The sequence below is a fragment of the Bubalus bubalis genome, chromosome X, assembly GCF_019923935.1.
Source record: "Bubalus bubalis isolate 160015118507 breed Murrah chromosome X, NDDB_SH_1, whole genome shotgun sequence".
In the NCBI taxonomy this organism is placed as follows: Eukaryota; Metazoa; Chordata; class Mammalia; order Artiodactyla; family Bovidae; genus Bubalus; species Bubalus bubalis.
In genome coordinates this window covers 142,771,530-142,792,476 of record NC_059181.1, presented here as the reverse complement: position 1 = coordinate 142,792,476, position 20,947 = coordinate 142,771,530, and the positions used below count along the sequence as shown (strand labels likewise).

Here is a 20,947-nt window from a genome sequence, read left to right as displayed (position 1 = left end):
CCAAGCATGTAGCTGAGAGGAGATACAGTCCCACTCACCAGCAGACCTGCTACCTTAAGACCTCCTGAGCCCACAGCTGCCCCGGGACCTGGCCTTGTTCACCACAGGGCCCAGGACCTGTCCTTGCACAGTAGTATACTAGCACCATCTCTGGGATTTCCAGGGCCCTGCAGCTAGAGATCCTGAGACCTGGCTCCATCCATCAGTGGACCAGCACTGGCCCTGGGAACACCTTCACCCACCAGTGAGTGGGCACCAACTCTGGGATCCCCTGGGCCCTGGTCCCACCAGGGACCTGGTGTACCCTGGTCCCACCAGTAGGCTGACACAGCCTCAGAACCACCTGGATCCCATCCCTGTCCACCAGCAGGCCAACACCAGCTCTGGGACATCCTGGGCCCCTTAGCCAGTGGTCCTGGGATCCTTCCCCACCCACCAGTAGGCTGACACCAGCTTTGGGACCTCCAAGGCCCTATAGCCAGAGACCCTAGGAATTGGCTCTGCCCACCAGTAAGCTGGCACTAGTTCTTGGACCCCATGGGCCCCAGCTCTTCCCACCAGCAAGCCAGCACAAGCTTTGAGATGTCTTGGATGGCTCAGCCAGTCACCCTGAGATTTGGCCCGACTCATCAGTGGATCAGTGCCACCTTTGGGACACCTCAGAACCCCCAGCCAGCCTTGTTAGGAATCAGCCCCATCCATCAGCAGGATAACAGTAAATCTGGAAACCTTGGCCCTCCAACCACCCAGCCCAGAACCTGGTTCTGTCCACCAGTAGGCTAGAAGTAGCCCTGGAACCCACTGGGGCTCTTAAGCCAGCAGCCTCATGACCTGATCCCACCCACTAGTAGCCTGCAGCCTCTGCACAAGGCAGAGCCTGGCAACCAATTGGACTGGGTGACAGCCATGCCTACCATACCACCCACAGTAGTCAGCCCACCACAACAGAAGGACCCATGCAGCCCACATAGGGGGCACCCCTACAGCACACAGCTCTGGTGACCAGAGTTGGGTGTGCTAGTGGGACACATAGGATATCTTCTACAAATGGTCACTTATGCAGGCTCAGAAAATATAATCAACTGTTGGGGTCCTTTAATGGACCGGAACCTGGTGGTCTGGAGTAGACAATAAGAAAGTGAAAGAGAGAGCCAGAGGGAGGGAGAGAGAGAGAGAGAGAGAGAGAAAGACACGGGCACCCAAGCTCTGATGGAGCAAAGGATTAGGAGCAAACACTCAAACATTTTTTCCTAAGTGAAATTACTGAAAAGCTGATGCAGAATAACTTGACAAATGAAACGCTGTTCACATCCAAATACCTGACCTTGTCCCCAGAAAAGAAACGCAGCCTGGCAGCTGTTGAATCTCTCTGTTCAGTGTGTCAAGGAAGATGATTATACTGTCAAGACCGACCTGAAAAGAAGGTGAATATTTTTCACTTTTGATATTCTTAGGAACAAATAACTTATTTGGCAAATGGTGTCTTTTTTATGTTTTTTTGGGGGGTTTGTATTGTGAAATAGGCACTGAAGCTGATGTTACTTGGTTTTAAGAATCTTACAGACTGGAAACAGAAATAAAGCTATATTAACAATAGTTATAGGCTTAAAGAATATATTGCGTTGGAATCTAGTAAAGTCGGTTCTGGATAAAGAATATAAAAGTGTTCTTGTATATTCCCCCTTATTTAATTTTTTATTTGTAGTTTCAGTGTGTAATGTGTTTGTTTAATTATGTCTTGTGTTTGTGGATTATAAGGAATGTATGTAATCTGTTTAATAGAGAATGAATGTAAAAATTGTTTGAATTATTTAGAAATATAGGCAGGGCCATTGTCTGTTTTTATAGAATTAGGTGTTCTCATTATTGCAAAGTAAGCTAACAGGTGGGTTATAACATGTCGTGTAGTTTCACCTCGGAGAGGTGTGGCCCATATAAAAGAAGAATTTGTATCGATCGAGACATGTAAGAAGGAAGAGCAAGAAAGTTCAGGACAATGAGTTACATCCACTTGCCATAAAATTCTCTTTCATTTGTCATAAACCTTTTTTATATTTTTGTATTTATCATTTTATTTGCCATTTCTTATATCTTTTTATGAAAAGCATATATCTTACTTTTCTTTAGCAACTATGAAGTGTCTTGTATATTAGCATTTTATAGATTGGTGAATATATTTATTATATTATATATTATAATATATATTTATTTTTATATAAATATTTTTATTTATTAATAGTTTAAAATCTCTTTAGTTTTTCTGTAAGAAAAACTTTTTGTAAGAGGAAGTTAGTGTTCAGTAATTAATGTTTTAAAATATTACTTTATTTGGAAATGACCTAGCTATTTAATAAACTTATATTATTTAGTTTAGTTGAATTCTAGGAATTTAAGCTACCCCAATCCTAAGAGATTATTTTAGATAGACATTTTTAAAACATAATTATTTTTAATATAGCTTATTAAAAATTTTTCATCTTATTTATATATTTATATATATATATAAAGAGTTAGTTTTTTGTTGACAAATTTAGTTTTACCTTAAATCTAGGCATAATAAAAGTATTATACAATGTTGATGATTTAAGAAATGTCTTAATTAGATCAGCAAATAATTATATTTAAATTATATCTATATTTAAATAAACATTATATTTAATATTGAATATTTTTCAGTTCATGTGAACTTGAATTTAAATAGAGCTCATTAATTTCATATTATCCAAAAACACAGACATACATTGAGATATAGATAATTTTAGATAGACATAGTTTTCTGTTTGAAATTTAAAATATCTTATATATATATATATTTTTTTTTTTTTTTGAGTTTTGCCAATTTGCTTATAGCTAGAGTCTCAGATAGAGTGGGCTGTGTATCCCAAGGACATGATAAAAGTTAACTTTAGGTTTTTTCTTAGGCTTGTTTTTGTTTCCCAGGTAGAATTGGAGCTCCAAAACAGTATTTTAACAAGTTAACCTTTAACTTTAACTTAATTTAACTTTAACTTAACTCATTGGAAAAGAGGAGGCCTGGCGTGCTGCGATTCATGGGGTCGCAAAGAGTCGGACATGACTGAGCGACTGAACTGAACTGAACTCCATCACGTCCATCGAGTTGGTGATGCCGTCCAACCGTCTCATCCTCTGTCATCCCCTTTTCCTCCTGCCCCCAATCCCTCCCAGCATTAGAGTCTTTTCCAATGAGTCAACTCTTCGCATGAGGTGGCCAAAGTACTGGAGTTTCAGCTTTAGCATCAGTCCTTCCAAAGAAATCCCAGGGCTGATCTCCTTTAGAATGGACTGGTTGGATCTACTTGCAGTCCAAGGGACCCTCAAGAGTCTTCTCCAACACCACAGATCAAAAGCATCAATTCTTCGGCGCTCAGCTTTCTTCACAGTCCAACTCTCACATCCATACATGACCACTGGAAAAACCATAGCCTTGACTAGATGGACCTTTGTTGGCAAAGTAATGTCTCTGCTTTTCAATATGCTATCTAGTTGGTCATAACTTTCCTTCCAAGGAGTAAGCGTCTTTTAATTCTATGGCTGCAGTCACCATCTGCAGTGATTTTGGAGCCCCAAAAAACAAAGTCTGCCACTGTTTCCACTGTTTCCCCATCTATTTCCCATGAAGTGTTGGGACCAGATGCCATGATCTTCATTTTCTGAATGTTGAGCTTTAAGCCAACTTTTTCACTCTCCTCTTTCACTTTCATCAAAAGGCTTTTTCGTTCCTCTTCACTTTCTGCCATAAGGGTGGTGTCATCTGCATATCTGAGGTTATTGATATTTCTCCCGGCAATCTTGATTCCAGCTTGTGCTTCTTCCAGCCCAGCATTTCTCATGATGTACTCTGCATATAAGTTAAATAAGTAGGGTGACAATATACAGCCTTGACATATTCCTTTTCCTATTTGGAACCAGTCTGTTGTTCCATGTCCAGTTCTAACTGTTGCTTCCTGACCTGCATACAGATTTCTCAAGAGGCAGGTCAGGTGGTCTGGTATTCCCATCTCTTTCAGAATTTTCCACAGTTTATTGTGATCCACACAGTCAAAGGCTTTGGCATAGTCAATAAAGCAGAAATAGATGTTTTTCTGGAACTCTCTTGTTTTTTCCATGATCCAGCGGATGTTGGCAATTTGATCTCTGGTTCCTCTACCTTCTCTAAAACCAGCTTGAACATCTGGAAGTTCACGGTTCATGTATTGCTGAAGCCTGGCTTGGAGAATTTTGAGCATTACTTTGCTAGCGTGTGAGATGAGTGCAATTGTGCGGTAGTTTGAGCATTCTTTGGCATTGCCTTTCTTTGTGATTGGAATGAAAACTGACCTTTTCCAGTCCTGTGGCCACTGCTGAGTTTTCCACATTTGCTGGCATATTGAGTGCAGCACTTTCACAGCATCATCTTTCAGGATTTGAAATAGCTCAACTGGAATTCCATCACCTCCACTAGCTTTGTTTGTAGTGATGCTTTCTAAGGCCCACTTGACTTCACATTCCAGGATGTCTGGCTATAGCAAATTAGGTAAAACGAGGTGACACAGAAACATGTTCCAAACAAGGGAAAAGATAAAACCCCAGAATGACTAAGTGAAGTGGAGATAGGCAATCTATCTGTAAAGAGTTCAAAGTAATGATTGTAAAGCCATTCAAAGAATTTGGGGGATGACTGGATGAACAGAGTGAGAAGTTAGAAGTTTTCTTAACAGAGTTAGAAAACATAAAGAACTAAACAGAGGTGAAGAATACAATAATTAAAATGAAAAATCACTAGAAGGAATCAACATTACTGAACAGATCAAGGAGCTGGAATACAGAGTAGTGGAAGTCACTGAAGCTCAGCATAAAAATAAAAATGAATAAAAAGCAATGAGGACAGCTTAAGAGACTGTTGGAACAATATCAAACATACTAACATTCACATTAAAGGGGTCCCAGAAGGAGAAGAGAGAGATAAAGGGACCGAGAACATATTTGAAGATAAAATAGCTAAAACTTCCCTGATCTGGAAGACAGGGAAACAGACATCCAGGTCCAGAAAGCACAGAGAATCCCAAACAGGAACCCAAATAGGACCACACCAAGATAGGCTGTAATAAAAATGGCAGAAATTATGGATAAAGAGAGACTATTAGCGGCAACAAGGTAAAAGCAACAAGTTATGTAAAAAGGAACTTCTGTAAAGTTATCATCTCCCTTTTCAGCAGAAACTCTACAGGCTAGATATATTTAAATTAATGAAAGGGAAAAACCTACAACCAAGAATATTCTACCCAGTAAGGTCTTAAGTCAGGTTTGATAGAGAGATCAAAGTTTTACACACAAACAAAAGCTAAAAGAGTTCAGCACCACTAAACAAGCTGTACAATAAATGCTAAAGGAACTTGTCAAGGTGGAAAAGAAAAGGCCACAATTAGAAACATGAAAATTACAAAAGGAAAAATCTCATTGGTAAAGGCAAAAATACAGTAAAAGTAGTAAATCAACTATGTATAATATTAATAGGAAGGTTGAAAGATAAAAGTAATAAAATCATCTGTAAAAATATGATATCAAAACAGTAAATGTGGAAGGAGGGGGGCAAAAATGCAGGGTTATTAAAATAGCTATATGAAATGACATGTTTACTAAACTTGTGGTAATCATTTCTAGGGCAGGTGGGTTTTTGAACTAAGTAGGAAAGGACAAAGTGTGCTACGTAGGGGGAGAATCTGCATGGGAAATGGATACATGGACATGGTGCATGAAATTACTTCTCCAGCTGGATGGCTGTTAATCAACTTGAAAACAATTCTGGGATTGCAGTGCTTTTTCTATTCAACCAGCTCTCCTGGGGAAACAGTGATGAGCCTTCATAAACATCTCTATCTCCATAGGAAATGCTTTAGAGACGGCTATCCCCACCTTTAATAACATCCTCATCACTTATCCACTATGCATATGAACAACGGCTATTTCTTTGGGAAAACTAAACACACTTTTTGCATCACCCAGGAATTTAAATGCTCTTTCTCATGATGTTGGACTCTTTTTCTAAGAGCTCGTGAAAACACTGCTGCCATTAGCTGTACCTTGCACCTCTGGGAATAGCTCTAATGTACAGAACACTGTATGAGTGGACCCAAGGTATTTAGTAACTGTAACTTAGTAAAGTCTTTAATAACTGTGACTATGAATATCTTGGCTTCCTTTCAGATTGGAATCTAAAGATAAGACAATTAAAGACAATTAAAATCCTACCCCATGAATATGCTGCTGCTGCTGCTGCTAAGTCGCTTCAGTCATGTCCGACTGTGCAACCTCATAGACGGCAGCCCACCAGGCTCCCCCGTCCCTGGGATTCTCCAGGCAAGAACACTGGAGTGGGTTGCCATTTCCTTCTCTAATGCATGAAAGTGAAAAGTGAAAGTGAAGTCGCTCAGTCGTGTCCAACTCTTAGTGACCCCATGGACTGCAACCTAACAGGCTCCTCTGTCCATGGGAGTTTCCAGGCAAGAGTACTGGAGTGGGTTGCTGTTTCCTTCTTCATCCTGATTGTGAGGTTTATACATAGTTAGAACTGGACATGGAACAACAGCCTGGGAAAGGAGTATGTCAAGGCTGTACATTGTCACCCTGCTTATTTAACTTATATACAGAGTACATCATGCAAAACGCCAGGCTGGATGAAACACAAGCTGGAATCAAGATTGCCAGGAGAAATATCAATAACCTCAGATACGCAGATGACAACACCCTTATGACAGAAAGCGAAGAAGAACTAAAGAGCCTCTTGATGAAAGTGAAAGAGGAGAGTGAAAAAGTTGGCTTAAAACTCAACAGACAGAAAACGAAGATCATGGCATCTGGTCCCATCACTTCATGGCAAATAGATGGGGGAACAATGGAAACAGTGACAGACTTCATTTTGGGGGGCTCCAAAATCACTGCAGACGGTGACTGCAGCCATGAAATTAAAAGATCCTTGCTCCTTGGAAGAAAAGCTATGACCAATCTAGACAGCATATTAAAAAGCAGAGACATTACTTCACCAACAAAGGTCCGTCTAGTCAAAGCTACGGTTTTTCCAGTAGTCATGTATGGATGTGAGAGTTGGACTATAAAGAAAGTTGAGTGCCGAAGAATTGATGCTTTTAAGCTGTGGTGTTGGAGAAGACTCTTGAGAGTCCCTTGGACTGCAAGGAGATCAAACCAGTCCATGCTAAAGGAAATCAGTCCTGAATATTCATTGAAAGGACTGATGCTGAAGCTGAAACTCCAATACTTTGGCCACCTGATGCGAAGAACTGACTCATTGGAAAAGACCCTGATGCTGGGAAAGATTGAGGGCAGGAGGAGAAGGGGATGACAGAGGAGGAGATGGTTGGATGGCATCACCAACGCAATGGACATGAGTTTGAGTAGACTCCTGGAGTTTGGTGATGGACAGGGAGGCCTGGTGTGCTGCAGTCCATGGGGTCACAAAGAGTTGGACATGACTGAGCAACTGAACTGAACATTTGTAAGAAATATAATATACCATACTTGACATTGATCAAGTACTCTGTCAAGTCTTGGCTTAGAGGTGAATAAACTGGTAAGGGCCAGAGAAAAATAATGACTATAATTAAATGTTTGGAAAATGGGATCCAGGACAAAAGCTATATAGGTAAATTTGAGGAAATCTGATGACTCCTGGATGCCTTCCTTTCTTTTCTTTTTTTTTTTTTTTTTAGCTTTGAGGAAACTCATATCAGAAAATGCTTATCATCAAAATGTTATCAAAATGTAAGTGTGTGTACAAGTCCAGAGGGATTTTTGAACGCAATTCAGAATAACAGAAGGACGCTCTATAGAGATCCTTTCTAAGGAGGATACACCCCTCCACTTTCCCACAATTCATTCATTCTTTCAGTAAACACTGAATGCCTACCATGTGACAGGCAATGTTCTAGGTATAGATACAAATCTCTGCCCTCTTGGAACTTACATTTCTGGGCAAAGAGAGATAGTAAACAAAAGAAACATAATCAATAGGTAAATCGTAGTGTATCTTAGAAGGTGACATGAAAATAGAGCAGTGGAGGGGCCTCAGGAATGGGAAGAATGCAAATTTAAAAGCATGGCCAGGATAGGCCTCTAATAGCAAGTGAGGTGAGTAAATTGAGTAGCTAACATGTAGAATTCTGACAACGTTAAAGGGAAAGCATGGTGATCATCATACTTTGCATTTACCCTGTGATATGCAGTTTACAACATTGCGCCAGCCAGTCAGGTGGCACGGGAGGAGTTGATGGGAGTTTGGGAAAAGGAATGAATTCTATTTTGGCCATATTAAGTTTTAAGTGCCATGTGATAGAAATAAATGATCAGCAAGGAGTTGGAAATGCAAGTCTGAAGCTTAGGAGAGACATTTGAGATACAGCTGTCGATTTGGAATCACTAATATTGACAATGGCTGAAAGCAGTGGGGAGGAATAGGTGAGCTGGCCAAAGGAGAATAGAACGTAAAGAGGTCAATGTAAGATGTCTACATTTTAGGGGATGAAGACAGAGATAAAAATCGAGAGAGTATATTTTATTCTGATCAGAGAGACAGAGAGAAGATGAGCCAGTATTGTTATCATCCTTTTATTCTTCCCTTTTTATTTCAGCCTAATGTGAAATGTGGGCTTCCCTGGTGGCTCAGATGGTAGAGAATCCGCCGGCAATGCGGGAGACTTGGGTTCGGTCCCTAGGTTGGTAAGATCCCCTGAAGGAGGGCATGGCAACCCACTCTAGTATCCTTGCCTGGAGAATCCCCATGGACAGAGGACTGAGCTTTCTTGGTGGCTCAGACCGTAAAGAATCTGCCTGCAATGGGGGAGACCAGGGTTCAATCCCTGGGTCGGAAGATACCCCGGAAGAGGGCATGGCAACCCACTCCAGTATTCTTACCTGGAGAATCCCCATGGACAGAGGAGCCTGGCGGGCTACAGTCCATGGGATCGCAAAGAGTCGGACACGACTGAGCGACTAGGCACACACAATGTGAAATAGGTCCCCTTAGTGACAAAACACTCCTGTGGTGCTACACCCCTTTGGGTGCGAATCTTTCACATAGACCACTTACAAGTAAAGAGAAGAGGACTAACTTTTACTGAGTGTACCCCGCTTGCCACGTGTTCGGGGCCTCCAAATCCCGGGTGGTTTTCCTCTACACCCCCACTAGCTCCCTCGCTTTCACACTAGTGTCTCCTTCCATAGTGCCAGTTTCCAGTACGCTGAAGTACAAGAAAGGTCGACAGAAAACAAAGAGCACAGCTTGAAGAAAAAGCAAAAAAAACCACAAAAATCCCCGGCCAAGACGTAGGGATCTGGCACTGACAGCCTCTAACCACCTCCTGCAGCGTCCAAAGTCCCTCTGCCCTACCCGGAACTCTCCATAGGCCCCGCCCCCGGCTCTCCGCAGGCCACGCCCCCCCGCCCCGCGGCCCGCGCTCATTTGCTGGCACCTTCGTCTCCACTTCCCCATTGATCCGCCTGCGCTTCTTCTTCTACGCTTTCCACGCAGCCCCGCCTCTCCGAGAGCGGCAGCGCGGCGCAGGCCCGGCTCTTCACCATTCCTGGACCTTTTTCCTTGTCTTTTCCCCCTTCTTCCCAGCATTCCCGTTTCCGCTTTCTCACGGCTATTCTGTTTTTCCACCTCTGAGACGCTTCGCGCCCAGGGGTTCAGTGACGTCATCTTTCTGCGCTGCGCGGACACCCGCCGGTGGAGGAAGGAACGGTTCTGCCGCCCTTCGCTTCTTTTGTTGGGCTGCTGTTTCGGAGTCATGGCGCCGTCGCTATGGAAGGGGCTGGTGGGCATCGGCCTCTTTGCCCTAGCCCACGCGGCCTTTTCCGCTGCGCAGCGTAAGTGCCTGGGGAACAGGGACAGCTCCCATGCGGGACTCTGCGGGCGGCGTGTGGGCGCACCCAAGAAGGAGTGTCGGACCGAGTGGCCCAGAAATGGTCATTTGAGACCTTAGAGTTTGGGGTGACTGTGAGAAGCGGTGCTGGGCTCCCCGGTGGAAAGCTTGGACTCTGAGTTTGAGGAGAGTGGGGCAACTGGGGTTACAGCAGGGTTGGAAGGGGATGTTGGGGAGAGGGGATCGGTGGGCTGCGGGGTGGGCAGAAAGGGAGCCTTTCCGGGAATCTGGGACAAGTGTTGTCAGATCCTTCGCGGGGTTGGTAAAGTGTCAGATCGAGGACCTCGGATGCTCATGGTTCCATGACAACTAGGTGGACAGCGTCTTGGGCACTCCTGGGTTTTCCAGGAGGACTGAGAAGTTAAGTGACCACTTGCCTCTGGGAGGCACTGTGATATGGGGCAAAGAGCACCGGGCTGGGAGACTGGAGGGCTGGTCTTAAAAACTTGCTTTACCGCTAAATCTGTGACCTTGGGCATATCATATCCCTTCTCTGATGCTTCATTGAGGTGGATTTTAATTCTTGCCCTTTCTATGTCAAAGAGTGATTGGGAAGTTTAAGAAAAAAGCAAAGTAAAAGTACTTTATCGTACATATACAATTGTATTGTCAAGAAGAAACTTAGACTCCAGCAGAGGATGCAGTGCAGTGAGACGGTTGATCTGTTTGGAGGTCTTCCGTCTCTCCTAGACCAAGGGTTAGCAAACTCTAGCATGTGGGTCAAATGCAGCCTCCCTCTTGTTTTTGCAGTGAGCTAAGAATGTTTTTAGAGTTTTAATTTGTTGGGGGGGGGGGAGCAAAAGAATATCATTTTATGATCCATGACAGTTATATAAAATCCACGTTTCAGTGTCTATCAGTGGTTTTATTGGCACACAGTCATGCCCGTTTAGGTATTTTCTGGCTGCTTTCTAAGGGCAAAGTTGAATAGTTGCAACGGAGATAGTAAAGCCTGCAAAGGTTAAAATATTTATTATCTGGCCCTTTACAGGAAAAGTTTGCTGATCTCTTTTGTAACCTATAGAGCCCACGAGGGCAGGGACGATGTATGTTTTGTTCATTGCTATAATCTCAGTGCCCAGCATAATGTTTCCTACAGTAGTTACTCAATAAATTTGTTGAACGAAGGGAGGAAATTCAGAGTTGAACTTTTTTCCTTTATTTGCTAGATTACTTTCCATCTTCAGGAATAAAGTGGAAAAAGAAATGTGAATTCCTTCAAAGCTCCAGTTTTCAAGATAAAATCTTTCGTTCTATGTATTATGTATACGGTAATTAAAATGATCCAATTATTAAAATTACATTTTTAGATACATGTATTATGACAACATTTGTCTTGACAAAAATTCAGCTTTAATTTTTTAAAAATTTATTTTGAAATTTTAGATTTACAGAAAGGTTACAAAGATAGTGCAAATAGTTACTGTATTCTTCTCACCCAGTTTCTCTCATTGGTAACATCTTCCATTACTATGGTATGATATCACAACTATGAAACTGACATTGGTATATTACTATTAAGTACGGTCTAGCTTTTATTTGGATTTCACCAGTGTTCCCATTAATGTCTTCTTTCTATTCCAAGAATCAATCCAGGATATCACGTTACATTTAGTCCTCATGTTTTCCCTGGCTCCTTTCTCTGTGACAGTTTGTGCAAAACTCCTGTCTTTAGTGATGACAATAATAATAGCTTACCGTGTGCTAGGCACTGAACTAAGCACTTTATGTGTATTGTGTAATTCAGTCCTTCCAAAATCCCTGTGAAGTGAAGTGAAGTTGCTCAGTCGTGTCCGACTCTTTGCGACCCTGTGGACTGTAGCCTACCAGGCTTCTCCATCCATGGGATTTTCCAGGCAAGAAGAGATATTATTATTGTTATCACCTTTGAAAGATGAAGAAATTGAGCCATGCTGCTAGGAAACTTGCACAAAATTACAAAGATGATAAATGGGGAGGCTGGGCTTCAAATACAAACAGTTTGATTCTAGAGCCTGTGTGCTACATTGCTTGGTAAAATTCAGTCTTGAGTAATTGGTTGAAATTGCAATGTGCTTAGGTGCTAGAAGGTGCAGTGATGTCCTGAGGGAGTTCAGAGTCAAATGGAGAAACAAGTGATTCAAGCAGCAGTCACCATAAAGTGATATAGATGCTAAAAGTAAAGATACATGGAGATGGGAGCAGTTTTTTTTTGGAGGTGGGAGAAGGGGTTAAGAGGTACCTAGAGCCTTGCTGATCAAGTGTGGTCAATAGAACAACATCTCGGAAATCATCTGGGACCTTGTCAGAAATGCAGAAACTCAGACCCCGCCTCAGATCTGTGGAATCCGAATCTACATTTTAATAAGATCCCCAGGTGATTGTATGCACATTCATTTGAGAAATGCTGCCCTAGAAGAGATTAGGATACAGTGGTACTGTGTCATTTTCTACTATAGACTTCAGCTGTAAAATATTACAGTCCTAGAGCAAAGAGACAGGTGACAGAAGTCCAACCCTTTTGTTTTACAGATGAGGGAATGTCCTACTAAGGTAGGGTTAGAGTCAGATTAGGCTTCAAGCAAAGAAAGGTAGCTGGGAATTGGACAGTAGGAAGTTAGCCAAAACCTACTTTGGCATTGGTTTAATTTTTCTTTTACACCTGTCCTGTGATGAAACTTATGAGATAAAACTTCAGAAATGTCTCTGTTAAACACATTCTCTTTTAAGAATCAGTGAGTGCATGCTTACTCACAGTTTGAGTTTTTAAGCATGTTATATTAAGTAGAGGGCTTCCTTGGTGGCTCAGTTGGTAAAGAATCCACCTGCAGTTCAGGAGACCTGGCTTTGATCCCTGGGTTGGGAAGGTCCCCTGGAGGAGGGCATGGCAATCCACTCCAGTATTCTTGCCTGGAGAATCCCTAAGGGCAGAGGATCCTGGCGGGCAGTAGTCCATAGGGTCACAAAGAGTCTAAGACAACTGAGCAACTAAGCACAACACATATTAAATTAAGTAGAGACTGCTAGGTTCCTCTAGAATTGGGATTTTGTGTTTTTATGTGAGATGATAATGCCTTGTGGCATTTATCGCTGCAGTAGGACCTCTTTACAATATGCTCTTGTTGGAAAGAGACCATTATTACCATTGAGGCTAATTGTATCTTGTCAGATTGTAGCAGCAGGTAGCACCCTATGGTGCTGTGGCATGCTCATCTTTGCCGTGATGAACTTTATTTTGGCAGAGCGCCTATCCTGTATCTCCTTTGATTCTCATATTATTCCCATTTTACTGATGCAGAAATCTAGGCAGTGAAAGGATACTATATTCTCAGGCACATTCCCCCTCTCCCTCCTACATTTTAACACTCTGAGATTGAGATACATGTTACAGTCCACGAGAGTGTCTTTCACATTGAATGAGATTATGATAAACTGAAGAGCTGGTGTTATGATCCAGGCTTTTCAACTTCCAAACCTTGATCCTTTTCCTTCATACCCTGCTGCCTCCTGAGGCTAAGGCAGTAGCAGAATTCAATCATAGAAGCAGAAATTGATGTACAGGAATTACTCCTATTCCAACACTGCCCCAGGATATTCTCTTGAGAAAAACATTTCCATAGCAATATTACTTTGTCCATATTATGTAATGGTAGTGCTATTTTAGAGTTGAGATTTTTCTGTAGACTTAGTTTTTAAATAATTGTAATTTCTTTGATCAGTTAGTGAAAGAATTTAAGAGAATTCTAGTTTTCCTGTAATAATGAAAGAAAAGTTGTTTAGGTATTTCTTCCTTAGTTTGCTCACTTTTCACTCTTCTGTTTTATAGGATGAGAAAGCAGGTCATGATGGGAATAAAATAGTTCAAGATCAGACTGACTGCCTTAGAAGATAGAGGTTTTTGAGGAATCCAGGATTAGCATTGTTTGTTTTAGCATATGTTAGTTGCTTCTTTGGTATATTGATTTGCTTGCATTTTAAGAAAAATGGGCTACAGTTTCCTTAATGGTGTGCTTCTGGTTTATAGATCGTTCTTATATGCGATTAACAGAAAAGGAAGATGAATCACTGCCAATAGATGTAAGTTGGTCATTTATATTCCATTGAAATATATATAACCAAATCACTTTGTTGTATACCTGAAACTAACACAACATTGTAAATCAGCTATACTTCAATAAAAATATATATTTATATACAGTTTAAAAATTAGCCACATAGCTTAAAATGTATTTTAAAAAATTTTTTGTTTTTTATTCTCTTAATTTTCCAGACATGAAATAACATCTGTTATATACTTTTTGTCACTGATTATAAAGCCCAAAGATGTAGAAACAAAATATTTCTGTTTGGTTTCTAGAACTTAGTTTATTAATTTTTTGGCTGTGCCGCACAGCCTATGGGATCTTAGTTTCCCAACCATGGATGAAACCAGGCCCCTGGAATGGAATTGTGGAGTGCTGAACACTGGACCATGGGGGAAATCCCTAAAACTTAGTTTAAATAGTCTTTCTAGAAGTTGCTCTGTCCATAGTCTGAGATGAACTTAACAAGTTGATTATTTGACTTTATCTTTTTTGGCTGCACCTTGAGCCATGCAGAATCTTAGTTCCCTGACCAGGGATTGAACCTGTGTCCCCTGCAGTGGAAGCATGGAGTCTTAAGCATTGGACCACCAGGGAAGTCCCCCCCTTTTTAAAAATCTTATTTTTTTTAGAAAAGTTTCTTTTATACATAAAGTTTAAAAACAAGTAAACCTAACAAAACATTGTTTAGGGGCATACACAGAGGTGATAAAGATTAAAAAAATAGGAAGTGCTTCTTTTTTTAAAGTTGCAATAATATGTGAACTTCACTCACAGTTTTTTATCTTTACTGGATTTTTTTTTTTTTTTTGGCTGTGCTTTGTGGCTTGAGAGGATCTTAGTTCCCTGACCAGGGATCAAACCCATGCCTTCTGCAGTGGAAGTGCAAAGGCCTAACCACTGTACTGCCAGGGAATCCTTCCCCCAACTTTTTTTTATCTTTCTTGGATTTTTAAAGTACAAAAGTAGTAAGTTCTTTGTAGAATCAAACAGTGTCAAAAATAAAATTGACTCCATATATTAAAAAAATACTGACCCCATGCTCACAATTCTTCTTCTGTTCCCAACAGTTTGGAGTGTATCAGTAGTTTAGTTTTCTTCTATGCATAAACAACATTGTCTTTGTTTGTGTGTATATAGTTTTATGTAACCAAAACACACAGAATTTTTATTGATTCATCTTGACATATTTTCACGACAGCTCAGAGCTACCACATCCTTGTTAATGGTGTCTGTGATTGCATTGTATGAAATAGGTCTTGGTACACTGATGATGGGGATGTAAACCAGCACAACATATGACATTAGATTTTGATTTAGAAAATTAAAGTAATAGCTTGTGGCTAATTTTGACTTTAATTGTCTGTAATTCAAAATATGGTAAATGTGACTATTAACTCATTCTTCTGTTACCTTTGTTTTTGTGGTAGATGCATACACACATACATACACATGCACATGTGTATATGCACTCATTTCTATCTGTTTAAAATAACTTTCTTCTGTTTACAAATGGAAAAATTTGAAAAATACAGGTAATTCCAATCAGGAAAATAAAATATGCCTGTAATCTCATGTTGGTTAATATCAAACACTGCAAATTTTTGCTTACATGCTTGCACAACCTTTTTGGAAAGCAGTTTGGTATTACCTAATAAAGTTGAATTTGTGTATACTCTCACGCCAGTGATTGCATTCCCTTGTGTTAGGAGACATACACAAAGATATCCATCCTGACTTTGTAAAAGTTACAGACAGGAAATAGCCCACATAGCTATCAACAGTGGATGGATAAATTGTGGGAATTTCATGTAATGAAATACAGTGAAAATGAATGGACTATGATAACTATATACCACAATAGGGAGGAATCTCACCAAAAGAAAAAAAAGCTCAAATGGGAAAAAGTAAGCAATGTATGTTTTAGACGTACACATAGAGCTGGTAAAATAAATAAAAGCAAGGAACTGATTAATACACAATTGGGGCCAATAGTTAACTGGCAGGGAGGGTGAGGGATATAATTGGAGAGGGATACCTGGGCCTTGAAAGGGACTGGTAATGTTCTCTTTTTTAAGCTGGGTAGTGGGTAAGGGCGGAGAAGGCAATGGCACCCCACTCCAGTACTCTTGTCTGGAAAATCCCTTGGACAGAGGAGCCTGGTAGGCTGCAGTCCATGGGGTCGCGAAGAGTTGGACACGACTGAGCGACTTCACTTTCACTTTTCACTTTCATGCACTGGAGAAGGAAATGGCAACCCACTCCAGTGTTCTTGCCTGGAGAATCCCAGGGACGGGGGAGCCTGGTGGGCTGCTGTCTATGGGGTCCCAGAGTTGGGCACGACTGAAGTGATGCAGCAGCAGCAGTGGGTAAGGGGTGTTTTTTTTTTTAATACTCTGTGTTATTTAACACTAATACATTAAAACATTTATAGTTGCTCTTAGAAGTTGGTCATAGTTGATAACTGAGTTCTGAATGGCCCAGTACCTGTTTTGCTATTTGAGCAAAACCCAGATGTGTTATTGCAGCTGATCCACAGAACTTATAGAAGATACTATTGTGTTTGAGTCCAAATCATTTAAAGTGAGAATTGACTGCTTGATAGCATCTGGGAGAAATACCTGATAGAGGCTAGAAACGGAGAGAAAATTGTAAATTTTCATAATATTTGTTTGTTGTTGAGTAATCTTAATCTTTATACTCACAGATAGTTCTTCAGACACTTCTGGCCTTTGCAGTTACCTGTTACGGTATAGTTCATATTGCAGGGGAGTTTAAAGACATGGATGCCACTTCAGAACTAAAAAATAAGTAAGTCTTTTCCTTTTCATAGACATTTAATTTCATGGGGGTTTTGCTTCATTTACATAGTTTAAAATTATGTTTTCTGGTACGTAAAAGTTGGTTTTGTTTTTACATTTTGATCATGCAGTTTGTATGAGTAATGAGGTAAAAAAATTGAGTCAGTGTTTGATTTGACAGGAAAAATGGAAGTTGAATGACAGACTGTTGACATTAGAATAAGATGTTATATTATGGTTGCTTAAAATTACTTGTTTGTTGGTTGGATAGATGGATGAAAATAGATATATAAGGAAGATATTCCCTCAGGAATGTTTTCCTTCTTTCCTTGCCTTCTTCCCTCTCCTCTACCCCCTCCTCCACCCCTCACCACTTTGCTTCCCTGTCTCCTTTCTCTTTTCCTTCCCTTGCCCTCCTTCCCTCCCTTTTTCCGCTTTTTATCCTCTTGTCCCAGCTTAGTCTTTGGAAGATTAAGGGGTTTTCTGTTTCCTCTATCCTTTGAACCTAGTCTGTGACATAAACTCTGCTCTCAGGCCCTTTTCTGTCCTCGGACTAAAGTATATTTGTTATTCTGCTTTGTTTTTTCCTCCTATACTACTTCTAAGCTATTTTCATGAGCTTTGCTTGCTTTACTTTTCTGTATTGCTTACTTTCATAGAATCATCCTTTAGCTTTGCTCAATTTAATCTCTGGACTTTACCCACCTTCTTGATCCTAGAAATTTTAACACAGTACTTCCTTAGAAGAATTCACAGTACACATTTATGTGTTACAGGAAATTCACTCCCTTTCTACTTTTACTTTTAAATTTACATTTCATATAGTCACATGTCAGGCTTCCCTTTTATGTGGGGGTATGCTTGGATTTTTAGGTGGGCTGACTTTGAGATTTGAGTTTTTATCAAAAGAAGAGTTCTCTTTCCTTCCAGGAAATTAATATTTAAAAACAAATCAACACCAAAAGCTGTACACTTCAGTGTTTGTGAACTTTTTTTAGACTACATATATCTCGCTGGAAAGAAGAAAAGGATACTCCACTATCACCACCCACTACTGTTCTTACAAAGAGTCTACCAGGAATCACAGGCGAGGGGCCAAGAAAGAAAGCAGTAAAACAGAATGGCATTAAGTAGGTGGTAGCAAAGTATATGAATTTAGTACATGGCAGCAGAATATACAGGTTTGGACAACAGCAGGTACAGAAGGGCCGAAAGGAATCTTTCATTGTACTTGATTCTTGGAAAACATCAGGTGAGAATAATCAAAGGTACAATCTATGTACTTTTTTTTTTTAAGGACTATTTAGCATGGGCTAGTGGTAGATTCACAGAGGTGATTAAAGTTGAGTGATTATTTGTTTTCATAGATATCCTGGAAGGAATGCCTGAATTAAAAATTTTCAAGGGTATTATGTTGCTTTTCCGGGTTTCTTATTTTCCTTGTACAGGAAAAAAGTGAATACAGTATGATTACCAATTATAGTCTAATTTTATGGATTTAAACTTAGTTAAAAATACAACCCATAGCAAATTCATAATTTATTAGAAGCCTACTTATTTTCAAATAGGCTTTTATCAAGGTTTATCTAAAATTGATGCTTTTCTTTTTTTAAGGACATTTGACACACTAAGGAATCACCCATCATTTTATGTATTTAATCATCGTGGTCGAGTACTGTTCCGGCCTTCGGATACAACAAATTCTTCAAACCAAGATGCATTGTCCTCTAACACATCATTGAAGTTACGAAAACTTGAGTCACTGCGTCGTTAAGATTTTTACAAATTATAATAACAGGACAGGACACAAAGCTGGAATATTGGAGTTTGGGATACAAAACACTCCCCCATCAGTATTTATATTGATCGCTCAGACCTAATTAAAAAAGTCTACAACCCTTATTTGTACACTGTTAATCAAGTCATTAATGCAGTATAAGTTATCTGTGAAATGAGTCTTTGATCTTTCATAGAATTCTTTTTCATTTAAAACAAATTCACATTTTTTGTAAAAGTCACTGTTTTGAGCACATTTCTTTGAAAAATGTTGATGGTTTTGTAATTATTTATTTTCTTAGATTTCTTTTGCACTACAGTTTTTAGGATCCTTTTGGAAATAGTGTGACTACTGCATTTTGCAGCATGAATGGTAGTAAATGGTCTTAAGTTCTTAACAACAAATGGATTTCTCTAAAGAGACCAAAATGGTGACTTATCAGTTTTTCTTATGCCCCCTAAAAAGTGGCTCTGCCTCAGCAGATACTTGCCAGTTTTTAATTTATCCATGACTTCTCACCCTACCCCACTCCCATATACCTCCTAACATCAGCTGTCTTGTTTCATCACTTCTCTGGGGTTCAGTGTGCAGTGAGCAATTTTTGTGTCAGAAATCCCATCATAACAAATAGATTTAACAAACTCAACTTACGTAAAGCTACCTGTGTTCTCTTCATATATCTGTAAAACAATGTCCCTAATTGATTATGTAGCGTAAGAATAGTTGAAGATAGACCAGAAAGACCATCCGTGAATTAATTATCCTGCCTATGTAGAAGAACAGTAATCACTGAAGAAAACTGATTAGTTGTTACTAACCAGTTTAACTTATTTGAAGCCTCTGTTATTTTATTGCATAATAAACTTGTGAATTAGTTGGAGAAGGCAATGGCACCCCACTCCAGTACTCTTGCCTGGAAAATCCCATGGACGGAGGAGCCTGGTGGGCTGCAGTCCATGGGGTTGCTAGGAGTTGGACACGACTGAGTGACTTCACTTTGACTTTTCACTTGCATGCATTGGAGGAGGAAATGGCAACCCACTCCAGTGTTCTTGCCTGGAGAATCCCATGGACAGAGGAGCCTGGTGGGCTGCAGTCCATGGGGTCACTAGGAGTCAGACACGACTGAGCGACTTCTCTTTGACTTTTCACTTTCATGCATTGGAGGAGGAAATGGCAACCCACTCCAGTGTTCTTGCCTGGAGAATCCCATGGACAGAGGAGTCTGGTGGGCTGCTGTCTATGGGGTCGCACAGAGTTGGACACGACTGAAGCGACTTAGCAGCAGTGAATTAGTAAGAATAAAGGAAACCTTATTAAAGGTAGATTTCAACAGAATTGGGCCAAATATGTTCTAAATATTTGGAACTAATATCTTTTAATTTAAAAATTAAGGTCGTAGCTTCCAATTTGTAGCAGACTTGGAGTTTTCTGTCTTCATTGTATGTTGCTGAAGGTGAGGATGAGGGTACAGACTAGAATTTTTTTAGAAATAGCAATTTTAGGGAAATTTGGCTAGCTCTGATCTGCTGGAAGCTTAACATTTCTTGGTAGAGAACGTTGCATTTGTTGAATTGTATAGGTGTAAAGGGAATTTAAATTTAAAAAGGAAATGTGCTTTAGGCAAGAATCATAAGATGCCCTTATCGTTGATGGCTTTTTTTCTGCTAGTAGTGAACCTCAGCTCTTCTGCCTGGTAACACACAGCCCAAAGTACAAGATTATTTTGTCATTGGGTTTTTAATCATTGTTTAGTTTTGTTTTGCTAACCTTTTAATCATTGTTTAGTTTTGTTTTGCTAACCCAATCTATCTGTGGAACACTGACTCTGCTCTCTAAGGAGAACAAAGTTAGAAATCTAAAATAATTCAGAAATGAGTTTAAAATGTGAAGTCAGGAGTTAAAGTGGTCGTATAAATCAAAGTAGTGTACGAGAAACAAGCTCCTTCCATCATGCCTGTCTACCATTTCCTCAGGTATGACTTGATTTGCAAGATCCTCTTGTTTTTTTCTCTTTTGAGGCCTGTCTTCCTTTCCTAGTATGTTTTTATAATAAATTTATTAAGATAAAAATCACATACCTTACTATTCACCCATCTAAAGGGTACAATTCAGTGGTTTTATAATATATTCACAAAGTCATGCAAACATGGTCACAGTCAATTTGAGAATTGTTGCTGTCACCCTGGATAGAAACCCTGTACCCTTTAGTAGTCACCTGTCCTTCCCTCCCAATGCCTCCCAACCCTGAGCAACTAATCTTTCTGTCTGTACAGGTTTGTTTCTTCTGGTCATTTAATATGATTGGATTCCCATAGTATCTGATCTTTCATGGCTGGCTTCCCAAATATTGTTTAGTTCTATGTGGAGTGA

General features: G+C 40.2%; 1 protein-coding gene across 2 annotated transcripts; it reads left to right on the top strand.

The window, feature by feature from the left end:
- Positions 1 to 9,515: 9,515 nt before the first annotated feature.
- On the top strand, positions 9,516 to 18,699 carry LOC102407213 (ER membrane protein complex subunit 5). 2 transcript variants are annotated; one of them, XM_006056252.3, is made up of 5 exons: positions 9,516 to 9,879; positions 11,105 to 11,206; positions 13,939 to 13,991; positions 16,704 to 16,807; positions 18,412 to 18,699. In XM_006056252.3, exons 1-5 carry the CDS (start codon positions 9,801 to 9,803, stop codon positions 18,569 to 18,571), a joined length of 498 nt encoding a protein of 165 aa, XP_006056314.1. In that variant the 5' UTR covers positions 9,516 to 9,800; the 3' UTR covers positions 18,572 to 18,699. The 2 variants fall into 2 exon arrangements, with proteins under 2 accessions (XP_006056314.1, XP_006056315.1); XM_006056253.3 differs by lacking the exon at positions 11,105 to 11,206 and having other exon boundaries at positions 9,526 to 9,879.
- Positions 18,700 to 20,947: the final 2,248 nt, after the last annotated feature.

What these genes read in the sequence shown, in the direction of transcription:
- LOC102407213 (XM_006056252.3), top strand. Translation starts at nt 9,801, where the DNA reads ATGGCGCCGTCGCTATGGAAGGGGCTGGTGGGCATCGGCCTCTTTGCC. An exon ending in ATGAATCACTGCCAATAGAT is followed by an intron (nt 13,992 to 16,703) that starts GTAAGTTGGTCA and finishes TTATACTCACAG; the next exon opens with ATAGTTCTTCAGACACTTCT. An exon ending in ACTTCAGAACTAAAAAATAA is followed by an intron (nt 16,808 to 18,411) that starts GTAAGTCTTTTC and finishes TCTTTTTTTAAG; the next exon opens with GACATTTGACACACTAAGGA.